Source organism: Muntiacus reevesi, chromosome 4, assembly GCF_963930625.1.
Source record: "Muntiacus reevesi chromosome 4, mMunRee1.1, whole genome shotgun sequence".
In the NCBI taxonomy this organism is placed as follows: domain Eukaryota; kingdom Metazoa; phylum Chordata; class Mammalia; order Artiodactyla; family Cervidae; genus Muntiacus; species Muntiacus reevesi.
The window spans coordinates 57,757,673-57,770,687 of record NC_089252.1 but is presented as its reverse complement, the minus strand read 5'-3'; the positions used below and the strand labels follow the sequence as shown (position 1 = coordinate 57,770,687).

General features: G+C 37.6%; 1 protein-coding gene across 3 annotated transcripts in view; it reads right to left on the bottom strand.

Annotated features, from left to right (window-relative positions):
• Positions 1-1,027: 1,027 nt before the first annotated feature.
• Positions 1,028-13,015, bottom strand: part of RELCH (RAB11 binding and LisH domain, coiled-coil and HEAT repeat containing) — a 112,551-nt gene continuing 100,563 nt past the window's right edge. For all 3 annotated transcript variants that reach the window (XM_065932857.1, XM_065932859.1, XM_065932860.1), the window contains 2 exons: positions 10,338-10,408; positions 1,028-2,746 (listed from right to left, as the gene is read on the bottom strand). In XM_065932857.1, the coding sequence (XP_065788929.1) occupies positions 2,626-2,746; positions 10,338-10,408 (192 nt within the window). In that variant the 3' untranslated portion in view covers positions 1,028-2,625. The remainder of the gene's footprint in view (positions 2,747-10,337; positions 10,409-13,015) is intronic.

Sequence of the window (13,015 nt, the reverse complement as noted above, 5' to 3'; positions counted from 1 at the left end):
ATTGTTTATCTTAAAAAGTAGATTCGTGAAAAAACAACTCAGTACACACTGATTTCACGTCCCCAAACTTTATAGTTTAGTTCAGAGACTATTTATTTGAACCATTTTTTCTTTTCCGATAAGGAAAGGAAGCTTGATAGCACCTGAACTGATACCCCATTAAAGTTACCTAAATTACTCACAATTTCAATCAGGTTGCAAGTTAATCTGATGTTTAGCAAGTAATTTCTCAAAAGGGGTGCTGATGCCAACAGATGAAGGTCAAAGATGCTGTGTATAGAGGTATATACATATAGTGATGCTACCACTCAAGCATCGTTCTCAGATTAATACAGGAAAATTGTTACCTACAACTCGTGTGGATTTCTGAAAAATTTTAGTCTCTGGCTTGCTTTGGAGCATAATTTCAAATGAACTTTTCATTACTTTGCAAACTTTGCTTTTATTTGTACTATTTTTACCTCTGTTTAAAAAGAGTGAGGATGGGAGTTTTCCAGCTTGTTTTGGAAGAACACACCCAGTTTCATGATTAGTGTCTGTCTTGTCATTAAAGAATATATTTTACAGTAGAAAGCCATGTGAAAATAAATGTAAAGTCTTACTGACATTAAGATGTTTAATAGCCTAAGAGGGACTCGAAACACACTGCATATCTTGCTGGCTGGTGCCTTTCACGAAAACCTGTTAGTATTTGGATAAATGGATTCACAAATTAATAAAACTATCACATTAAAAATACATTATATTTATTCACCAGGTAGCAAACATACTAATGTTACTATGGTTCAAAGCAAATGAGAATTTAAACATTTTTTCTTTAAATCATCTCAGAAATGTTTTCATTTTATACAATACAATGCTTTTTAAATAAAAGTAAACTAGAAGAGGTAATTTATAGAGATTATATTCCTAAATTAAAATATATTTAAGTGAATATACAGTTTCTCATTTCATTTTGCTTGGCTGGAGGATATAGTGTTTCAAAATGAAAATAAATACACATAGCCAAAATCAAAACCAAAACAAGTATGCAAAAACATTTTATTTATAATAGATCAACATTTTTGACATGAAAGGAAGCCACTTTCAATTTCTCAGGAATGCCTAGAATCCAACAGTTTCCATAAAGACTAGCTAACAATTATTTCACTGTAGGTTAAAGAAATAATTGCAGAATAAACTTTTTAAATGGCTCTGCCTATGGCAATTTATTTTTTATAAGCTTGAATGTGTGGTAAGCTAGCTTTGCCCAGGAAGTGAATGTAATCCAACTATATTCCAAGCGTATTAAAACCAGTTTATACAACAGACATGACAATCACCCATGTGTATCAGCTGTGCTCCAAAGAGAATTCTCTTTACAAAATATGCATTTTTCAAAAAGGCCTCACATTAAACCCTTAAACCAACCACCTCCCTCTATGTCCAGGATCACTCTTTTCTACTTCAAGTTGCGTTACTTGACAGACAATTGTCAAATTCCAGTGGAACTGTACACTGACTTAAGACTCTATGTGATATATATCAAACACAAGACAGTCAAGGACTTTAAGAGACAGGTGATGACTGTGACCTATTAGTGAGTAAGCCAATGTCATTTTTTGTCTAGAGGGAAAAAAGCAGCCCCCAAATGTCCTGAACTTTTCTGTACCTCTCTGTAACACGTGGGGTAAAAAGATAATCTCTGAAATTAAAATTCATCAGAAAATTTATCACCTTAAATAGAATGCTTTATGTAAATAAGCATTAACTTTTAGGTCCGAACCATACTTTCTTCTTTATTTCCACTTGGGAAAAAAAAAATGTCACAATTATTAGCTCTTCTTACTTAAATTTAGTTTGAGTATTTAAATCTACTACACACCAGTTTGTGAAATTCACCTTGGTTACCACCCCCCATGCGTTATGTGCTCTCTTTCCTCAGGTAAGTCCATTATATTCACATACGTGATGGGGAGATTTAAATAGCACTTAAAGAATACTCATGAGAGCACTGAAATGTTGACAGTTACATTATTATCTGTAGGACTCGTAACCCAGACTCATCACAGCATTGTAAATCCTGTGTGAATGGGACGCACACAGCCCTACAGACGCACAAACCGAAGTCCAAAGGCACGAGTGATGCTGGTGGCTCTTCCCAGTCAAACAGCTAAGAGACGATACAAAGTCTGCGTCATTCTTTCATAATTTAAATACTTAAGTAACCTCCATTTTCATTACTTTGTAACAATGACTTCAAATTTACATTATTTTAAGTACCATTGTAATAGCTTAGTGTATCATACAAGTATTTGCTAATATCCCATCCAAAAATTAAAAAAAAAAAACCTCTTCACTATATATATATATAATATATAAAAAAAATATTCTTAAAGACAAGAACATAGAGGGGGGACTTGGTACAGACTAGCAACTCAGTTTTTTTTTAATCACCACAGATGAACTCCAAAATTAACAGATATACAGCAATAATCAAAAGCAGTGCAAGTATCTTTGGAGGTTAAGATAAAATTATAATGCAAGAACAAAAAACAAAGAAATAAAAAAGGCAAGTACTTCAAGTACAAGGAACCAGTCTGCTTGAGGTCCATCTTAGTGTTTACTGGGGCTTCCTTCCCGCTCTTACTTCTTTCTCTGAAACACGTTGGCCAGCATGGCACCTGATGTTGTCAACTGACCCATTTTGTTTAAGAACTTGGTCTTCGTATCTTCACTCACTAAGCTTGCAGCAATTGACATTGAGCTAGGAAAAAGATTTTAAATTTGTGTAAAGCAATTAAACAATGAAAAGTATCTATTTTTTTCCAAGTCTTTAGTAACAGAACATTAAGAAGTACATCCTGAACTGGCATCACAAAAGGGAAACTCACACTTACGGAGCAGAGCTTTTAGGTACCATAGTAGGTTAGTGGCTTTGGTGTCAATCATGTCTTGAAAGGAAGCCGTGTGGTGTAGTGATTAGAAGCAAGTCTGGAATGAGACTGAATTTTCAGTTCTGTCATTCATGAGCTGTGTGACTTTGGGCAAGTTATTTAATCTCTGTTTCCTCATCTATTAAATGAACATAATTCTAGTACCTACCTCATAGGGCTATTCAAGGATTATAAAGGCTTCCCTGGAGGCTCAGCTGGTAAACAATCTGCCTGCAATGCAGGAGACCCAGGTTCCATCCCTGAGTCAGGGAGATCCCCTGGAGAAGGGAGGGGCAACCCACTGCAGTATTCCTGCCTGGAAAATTCCATGGACAGAAGAGCCTGGTGGGCTACAGTTCATGGGATTGCAAAGAATTGGACATGACTGAGCGACTAACACTTGGTCCCCTGATGAGTATAAAGTGATTAGCAATGACAGGCATGTAATAGCAGGTGTAAGTGTTCTTCTTCTTCTTATTAGCATTACTTAATTTAATTCTTATAGCAACTTGGAAGATAGATATTATTCTTATCTTCACAAATGAGTAAACAAAGCCACCCTGAGGTCTTATACTGTGCTGGTAACAATCCTGTGACGTATTCCTGTGTGCAGGCGGCGTGGGAAGAAGAAACATGTAATCACTCGCCAACTGCACTAGTGTCGATCAAAGTCAAATCTTCTCTCTCTTTAGCCAACCTTCTGTGTAGGGAGTAAGCACAATCTAAATGACTACTAAAGACTGCTGATACATCGTACTACTGAACAAAGTATTAATCAGGGACATTTTTCAGTGATTCAACAATTGTGCTATAATAAATAGACTCAGGAGACTTTGGCCAAGATGCTTTAAATCACTCTGATTCAGTTTCCTCCTCTGTAAAATGCAGTTTGCAACTGTTACTGCAAAATGCCTCGAGGTCTAAGTAAGAGAATATGTCTGACCCTGTCAGAGACAAGCGAGTGGCGAGCCAGGTACAGGAGCTCAACAGATGCCTGTTAAACCTACACACGGAGTGAGCGCTGCTGCCGAGGACTTCTGGCTCTGTGCGGCCTTCAAAGGTGTGCACCGTGCGCTGCTCAGTTCAGCAGCTGACCACGACAGCCGTCTTGAAAACCTCTTTTTCCTTTTGCTCTTCCGCCAGTACCTCCAGCGGGTGTGTCCCCGTGTCTCTGACCCCTCCTCTCTTGCTGGTGTTCCCCTTCCCACACACACTCCTCCACCAGGCTCAGTATCTGACTCTAGTTCTTCAATTACAAAACATGCTCATTCTCTATGTTTCAAATAAATTTCCATAGGATGACTCCAAAATATTTATTGAAACACAACACTTTGCTAAGAGTCAGAATCATCAGCTGTTGTATACTAGATAAAGTCAATGTCCCAAGCACTTTTTTCAGACCCTAACTTTAGAAATAAAGAGCTCCAATACTTTGGCCACCTGATGCAAAGAACTGATTCACTGGAAAACACCCTGATGTTGGAAAAGACTGAGGGCAGGAGAAGGGGGCAACAGAGGATGAGATGGTTGGATGGCATCACTGACTCAGTGGACATGAGTCTGAGCAAACCTGGGGAGATGGTGAAGGACGGGCAAGCCCGGTGTGCTGCAGTCCATGGGGTTGCAGAGTCAGACACGATTTAGTGACTCAGCAACAACAACCCCATTTTTATTTCTTTCCTTGCCAGTAGTTCTATCATTTTCCTCTCTTCCTAGCAGTGAATATGATGGCTCTCAAACTATCATCAAATCTTGTGACTTTATAACATCTCTATCGTTTACTTTTATTTCTAATGCCAATACTTTACAACTGGATTGCTCCAGCAATCCTGGATCTGGGCTTCTTGCATTAGTCACTCACCACTTATCACTTCTTTGTATCACACCCCTTCTCAAAATCTTCAGTGGCCACTTACTAGCTCCAAGATGAAATGTGCATGGGACTCAAGAAACAGCCATCTAATTCTTGCGTGGGTGTGTGTTTTAAACCAACCATCCCCGAGTAACTCCTCGACTCCCTTGAGTCATGTTTGCCTAGTCTAACTGAACTATTCTCAACTTAAATATCTCTTCTTTGCTGTCTAGCCAAGTTTTAAATTCCATGATGCCTTTCCTTAACACTGTAGGTTGATGGTACTGTTTTCTTTCTGTAGGAAACAGTGTTAAGTCAGAAGATAAGGTTTATTTTAGTCTGCATCTAGAGAAACAGGAGACATGGGTTAGATAATATTCCAGATAACATCAAGTCACTGATTCTAAGAGGAGCACAACAATATGCTAAGGAGTCTAGAAGCCAGGACATGAAAGTGAAAGGAATGACCAAAGTTTAGCTTGGAGGAGAGTTAGCAGGCTTAAGATACCTTCCTATGAAAAATGAAACATAATATACATCTGCACAGCCATGCACATCTACAGAGACCTACTGAGGCTCATCACAGTTATCTGGGGAACTTTCTGATGTGGGTATCTAGACCTAACCCCAGTGATTCTGATTTTCCCTCCAGGGTGGAGGACACAGGTATGCGTTTTACAAAGCTTTCTAGTAAAGCACCGCTGCATTACAGCATTTTTTGTTTGTTTTTCTGAAGAGCTTGTATTTTTTATTACTTTGACAAGAGTCTGACTCTGACCCCTGCCAAAACTTGTTTTAGAGAGTAGATGTTACAGGAAGGGAGACGTTAACTCAGGATATGAAAGGAATTTTTAAAAAACCAAGTGGTTAAAAATGAAATGGACTGCCCTGTAAAGTACTGTCTTCTTATTGCAGGCTTTCAAGGAAATCCCAGACTTTTCCATTGTAATTCATAGCTTCCCATTACTTGTTGATTCTGCGTCTATAGAACCTCTTGCTTCTGGCCTATTTTAAAAATTATTTATGTCCTAGAATATTTCTCTCTCTGTCCACATCACTCTATCTTACAAGTTGAAGACCACTACTCCTTCTCTTTTAAATTCCTGTTTGATTTTTTGACACCACTCTGAATTGCCTCCTAATTCTTAGCAAAGCTTTTCATGAAGTGAAATATTAGTCACTCAGTCGTGTCTGACTCTTTGCAACCCCATGGACTGTAGCCCACCAGGCTCCTCCCTCCATGGGATTCTCCAGGCAAGAGTACTGGAGTGGGTTGCCATGCCCTCTTCCAGGGGATCTTCCTAACCCAGGGACTGAACCCGAGTCTCCTGCACTGACAGGCGGATTCCTTACCACTGAGTCACCTGGAAAACCCAAGCTTCTTCTAGATGCTACATTTGAAACACAGGTCTAATTTTATATCTGAGCCCTCTTTCCAAGTGAGATCATCCATCCACCTCCACCCCTCTAATTACCACTGATATTCTAATAGTTCCTAAATCTCAGTAACTGCTTGCAGTGGTTTTCTAACTGTACTTCAAACTGTAAATAAACACTTCTCTTGAGAATAGCTCCACTTGGCTGTACTGTGCCATCATTCAACCTGGAAATCCTTAGATTCTAGTTCTCTCTTAGTCTAATCTGTTGCCAAGTTAAACTGAATTCATATCTGAATATATCCTGAATCCACCTTAATTCTCATACTCACTGTTATATATATGTTGAGTAATGAATACATGAGGATTCATTATATCATGTTTAGTTTTGTGTCTATTTGAAATTCTGTGGAATAAGTATTTAAAGAATGATAATACAGAAATTTGAATAATACAGGAAAACTATGATTATAAAAGTGAACTTTTCTTTTTAAATGGAAGATCATATAACCAAAGGCATCCCAGGAAGGTACAGAGATTTCTTTCTTGTAAAACTCCTGCATGCTAATTTATGAAAAGTCATTTAGAATGTATTTCACATACAATTTTTCTCAATTTTGGTCCCAAACCTTTTACATTTTAAACTAATATGGCATCAAAAATGTTCATATTAAATGTACAAAAATGAATAGAATTATATGCTTTAATGTTAACTTTATGGATTTCGTGTTCAGAGTGGAAACCTATTAAAGTACTTCTATTTTATAACTTTCTATGGCTAAAATGATAGAAGAGCTCCCACCATTCAAGGAGACTAAGGCAACAGTTCTGACCTGTGGTAAGGGGCAAAAGACTGTGTGTGTGTGTGTGTGTGTGTGTGTGTGTGTGTGTGTGTGTGTGTGTGTGTTTGTGTGTACACGTGTGTATTGGGGGTTGGGAGTGTGGAGGAAAAGACTGTGTGTGTGTGTGTGTGTGTGTGTGTGTGTGTACTGGAGTTGGGAGTGTAGAGGAAAAGACTCTGTGTGTGTGTGTGTGTGTGTGTGTGTGTGTACACGTGTGTATTGGGGGTTGGGAGTGTGGAGGAAAAGACTATGTGTGTGTGTCTGTGTCTGTTGGGGTTGGGAGTATGGAGGATTTTCTGCACGGGTACCTGGCCTGACAAGATGAAACACATACTCCTGGTAGTCACTTCTATAAGGAAACACCTTTGAGTTTTTCATGCCTAACAGATTCCATTTAAGATTAACTGTTCAAGGTTACTTTAGAAAGAGGTACAACAGACTATTTATAAATTACTTCCTGTCCTGAAATGACCAACTTTATTCTTCACATCTATGTTCATATTTTAATTTCACTAAATCTTTGACTCTAATTAGTTTGGTTAGAAGCATGTGACTAGAACATTCACATGCTGACAATCCTTTATGCAGTGAATCACATTAAATGTTACAACTCTTGTCACAAATTTTTAGAAAATATTTTCACCAGTGATTCCTAAATCCAACTACCTATCAACATCTCTTTGGAAGTTTTTATTTATTTTCTTTTTTAATGGTTTATTGAAGTATAGCTTATAAGGGCGTCCCTGATAGTTCAGTTGGTAAAGAATCCACCTGCAATGCGGGAGATCCTGGTTCGATTTCTGGGTCGGGAAGATTCCCTGGAGAAGGGATAGGCTACCCACTCCAGCATTTTTGGGCTTCCCTTGTGGCTCAGCTGGTAAAAAATCTGCCTGCAAAAGTAAAATTAAAAAAAAAACACAGAATCTGCCTGCAACGTGGGAGACCTGACCTGGAAAAGGTCAGTTTTCATTCCATTCCCAAAGAAAGGTAATGCCAAAGAATGCTCAAACTACCTCACAATTGCACTCATCTCACACACTAGCAAAGTAATGCTCAAAATTCTCCAAGCCAGGCTTCAACAGGACGTGAACCATGAACTTCCAGATGTTCAAGCTGGATTTAGAAAAGGCAGAGGAACCAGAGATCAAATTGCCAACATTTGTCAGATAGTTGAAAAAACAAGAGTTCCAGAAAAACACTACCTCTGCTTTATTGACTATGCCAAAGCTTTTGACTGTGTGGATCACAACAAACTAAGGAAAATTCTTCAAGAGACGGGAATACCAGACCATCTGACCTGCCTCCTGAGAAATCTGTATGCAGGTCAAGAAGCAACAGTTAGAACTGGACATGGAACAACAGACTGGCTCCAAATCGGGAAAGGAGTACGTCAAGGCTGTATATTGTCACCTTGCTTATTTAACTTATATGCAGAGTACATCATGAGAAACGCTGGGCTGGATGAAGCACAAGCTGGAATCAAGATTGCCGGGAGAAGTATCAATAACCTCAGATATGCAGATGACAGCACACGTATGGCAGAAAGTGAAGAAGAACTAAAGAGCCTCTTGATGAAAGTGAAAGAGGAGAGTGAAAAAGTTGGCCTAAAACTCAACATTCAGAAAACTAAGATCATGGTATCTGGTCCCATCACTTCATGGCAAATAGATGGGGAAACAATGGAAACAGTGAGAGATTTTATTTTCTTGGGCTCCAAAATCACTGCAGATGGTGACTGCAGCCATGAAATTAAAAGACACTTGCTCCTTGGAAGAAAAGCTATGACCAACCTAGACAGCATATTAAAAAGCAGAGACATTACCTTGCCGACAAAGGTCTGTCTAGTCAAAGCTATGGTTTTTCCAGTAGTTATGTATGGATGTGAGAGCTGGACCATAAAGAAAGCTGAGAGCCAAAGAACTGATGCTTTTGAACTGTGGTGTTGGAGAAGACTCTTGAGAGTCCCTTGGACTGCAAGGAGATCCAACCAGTCCATCCTGAAGGAAATCAGTCCTGAATATTCATTGGAAGGACTGATGTTGACACTGGAACTCCAATTATTTGGCCACCTGATGCGAAGAACTGACTCATTAGAAAAGACCCTGATGGTAGGAAAGATTGAGGGCAGGAGGAGAAGGGGACAACAGAGGATGAGATGGTTGGATGTCATCACTGACTCGATGGACATGAGTTTGAGCAGGTTCGAGGAGTTGGTGATGGAAAGAGAGGCCTGGTGTGCTGCAGTCCATGGGGTCATAAAGAGCTGGACATGACTGAGTGACTGAACTGAACTGATAGATATATACAATATTATGTAAGTTACAAGTGTACAATATAATGAGTCACAATTTTTAAAGGCTATATTCCATTTATAGTTATTATAAAATATCAGCTATATTCCCTATATTGTATAATACATCCTTGTAATTTATTTTATATACAATAGTTTGTTCCTCTTAACCTTCTACCCCTATATTGCCCCTCCCCCTTTCCAGTAACCACTAGTTTGTTTTCTGTACCTGAGTCTGTTTCTTTTTTGTTATATTCACAATACTGTTGTATTGTTTAGATTCTACGTAAATGATATCATACAATATTTGTCTTGCCCTGACTTATTTCACTTGGTATAATCCCCTCTTTTTTATGGTGTAGTATTCCATTATGTATGTGTGTATACACAGACATACACACATCTTTATCCATTCATCTGTTGATAGACACTTAGTCTGCTTCCTTATCTTGGCAATTGTAAATAATTTTGCTATGAACATTGGGTGCTTGTCTCTTTGAATTAGTGTTTTGGCTGGAAGCTTTTAAATATACAGATCTCTAGGCTGACTCAGACTGAGAAGGCAATAGCACCCCACTCCAGTACTCTTTGCTTGGAGAATCCCATGGACGGAGGAGCCTGATGGGCTGCAGTCCATGGGGTCGCTAAGAGTTGGACACGACTGAGCGACTTCACTTTCACTTTTCACTTTCATGCACTGGAGAAGGAAATGGCAACCCACTCCAGCGTTCTTGCCTAGAGAATCCCAGGGACAGGGGAGCCTGGTGAGCTGCCGTCTATGGGGTCACACAGAGTCGGACACGACTGAAGTGATTTAGCAGCACCAGCAGCAGGTTGACTCAGAAAGATGAGGGCCCAGAGAATGAGGCAGAGATCTGAATTTTAAATTCCCTAGATGGTTTATGGATTAGTATGTGTGAACTGCCCATTTAAAGGCTTTTCTTGCCTTCTAAATTAATTACCACAAAACAACACAATATAAAACACTTTACCCACTGACAAAAATTTTATGTAGAGAAACTAAGGTTAACACAAAGCCATAAAAAAGAATTAAAGTCTTACCCTTGAGGCTCTTGGACGGTCTTGTTCTCTACTTTTTGTTCACATTCTTTTATCATGGAAGTTAAAATAACCTGATTTAAAAAAAATTGACTTTAGTGAAATATAGGTAGCATAGTAAAATTAAAGCTTTTAATTGAGTATTTAATATTGCCATAAGCTAATGTGTTAATTAAAAGAAGAAACTTTTGGCAGTTACTTTGTTAAAGGCTTGCCTCTTGTTTGTTCTATTCTACAGACAGCCTTCATCTTCGATGCAAAAGTTCTGAACAAAATACTAGCAAGCTGAATCTACCTTCATATATTAATAAAAGGAATTATGCATCATAACTAAGTGGGATTTTTTTACAGGAGTTCAAAGGTTGTTTTAGCATATAAAAACCCATTAACATCAAATATTGTGAGAATAAAAACCCATAACTATGTAATCATCTCAACTGACTCAGAAAAATATATTTAACAATATCCAACCAACCCTCATGATAAAAATACTCAACCAACCAGCAATAAAAACAAATTCCCTCAGGTTGGTAAAAGGCAACTATAAAATGTACAAAGCACACAAGAAAAAAAAATGTACAAAGCACAATATGGAAAAAGCTAAAAAGAGGGGAAAAAAGCAATTTCCAATCATAATTTTAACATGTCTTTCATAGCTGATAGAACAAGTAGATCACAAAAAGTTAATACAAATGTAAGAGAACTGTCTCATAAAATTAACTCTCTCTACCTCATGAAGCAAAAATCCATGGATCGATAAAGAAATAATGGAAATGAGAATGTAATTTGAACTAAATGATAACAAAGCTACAGTGGTGCAAAAGGAACACTGAGAGCCTTAAATTTATGTATCAGAAAAGAAAAGTAAACAAGTAAAAAATCCAAGCTTCCTCCTTAAGGAGTTAGAAAAAACTGGGGGGGAAAAAAATCAAACCTAAAAAAAGCAGAAGGAAATAAATATGAAAATAGTAGTCAAACTAAAAAACAGAGAAAAATCAACAGTCAAAAGTTCAATATTTAAGAAGGTTAATAAAATTCATAACCCCTAACAAAACTGGTTTAAAAAGAAAGCAAAAAACAAATTAATATCAGAAGTAAAAAGGTATAGCAATATAGAGCCTACAGTAAGGAAAAGGGAAAAAAATACAGTAAAAGTATTAGAAAATAATATATGGTTAACTATAATATAAATGGTGACTTTCCTGCATTTGAAACTTATTTAAAAAAATCCAGAGACATTTTATTATTAGAATTAAAAATAAAGTTTCTCACGTTAGCCAGACATAAATTCAACATACAAAAGTTATATACATTTTTATACACTGATAACAAAGGGTTAAAAAACATATAACCCTAAAAAAAGTTAGCATTATAACATTATAAATATAAGGTGACAGTTTTTTTCAAATGAAATTATAAACCTTTACTGAAAGACATTAAAGGAGATCTAAATAAATGTAGGACACAGTATGTTCTGGATGCATGTGTGCTCAGTTGCTAACTTGTGTCTGACTATTTGCGACCCCATGGACTGTCCATGGGATTTTCTCGACATTACTAGGGCGGGTTGCTATTTCCTCCTCCAGGGTATCTTCCTGACCCAGGGACGGGACCTGTGTCTCTTGCACCTTTTGCATTGGCAGGTGGATTTTTTTTTGTTTTCTTTACCACTGAGCCTTCTGGGAAGTCCCATGTTCTAGATAGAAGACTCAAAATTATGAAGTTGATGTCTCTCCCAATTAATTTATAGAATCAATTAAACTTCATCAGAATCTGAACAAGATCATTCTTGGAACCTCGTTTAATGCTAAAATTTACATAAAAATGATAAGGGTCATGAAGAGTTCTAAAAAAAGGACAGGATGCTGAACCTGCCTGTTAGATTTCAGGACTTTTTAACAACCGACTGTAATAAAGACAGTTCATCACAATGATACAGTTCATATCAATGTTATAATAAACAAGAAGGAGATGAGCAGAAAAAGAATGCTCCCAATGCAGGCATACAAGGAAACATCAGATATGACAGAAGTGGCACTGCCAATCAGTATAGACATAATGAACTGTTCCATAAACAATAATGGGACAGTTGGTCATCTGTATAGGAAAAAACATAATTTACGCACTACCTCACATCATACATAAAAACTAATTTTAGATGGATTGTTAATTTTACTGTAAAAATACAATTTTAAACATTTTAGGAAGAAAGTATAGGAGATCATGTCTCAGAAAGATTTAATCAATCTATTAAAATTAAAAATCAGTGTTCAAATAGGCGAAAAATATGAAAAAAAATGGGAAAAGATACTCATAAAATACAAAATGAACAGAATACTGGTATTCCAATTATATAACAAACATCAAAGAAATAATAGGGAAAAATATAATCCAAAGTGAGAAAAATGGGCAAAAAACCTAAAAAGGCTTTGATGTTAGTAAGCACATAAAGAATTCCAAGTTTGAAAACAATCAAGGAAATGCAATGAAAACCATCATGAGATACCACTTTATATCTGCCGAATCTAAGGCAGTCCCAAAGCACTGCGCCCTGACACAGACACGAGGAAAAGGCTCCGCACTCCAGCGCGGCTGCTCAGTAGAGCACTTGGATCCCAGTGAGCTCAGAGACGGAAGCTTTGCTGGCCGGGCGTGACGGTGGAGGCGTGGTACACTGTGTG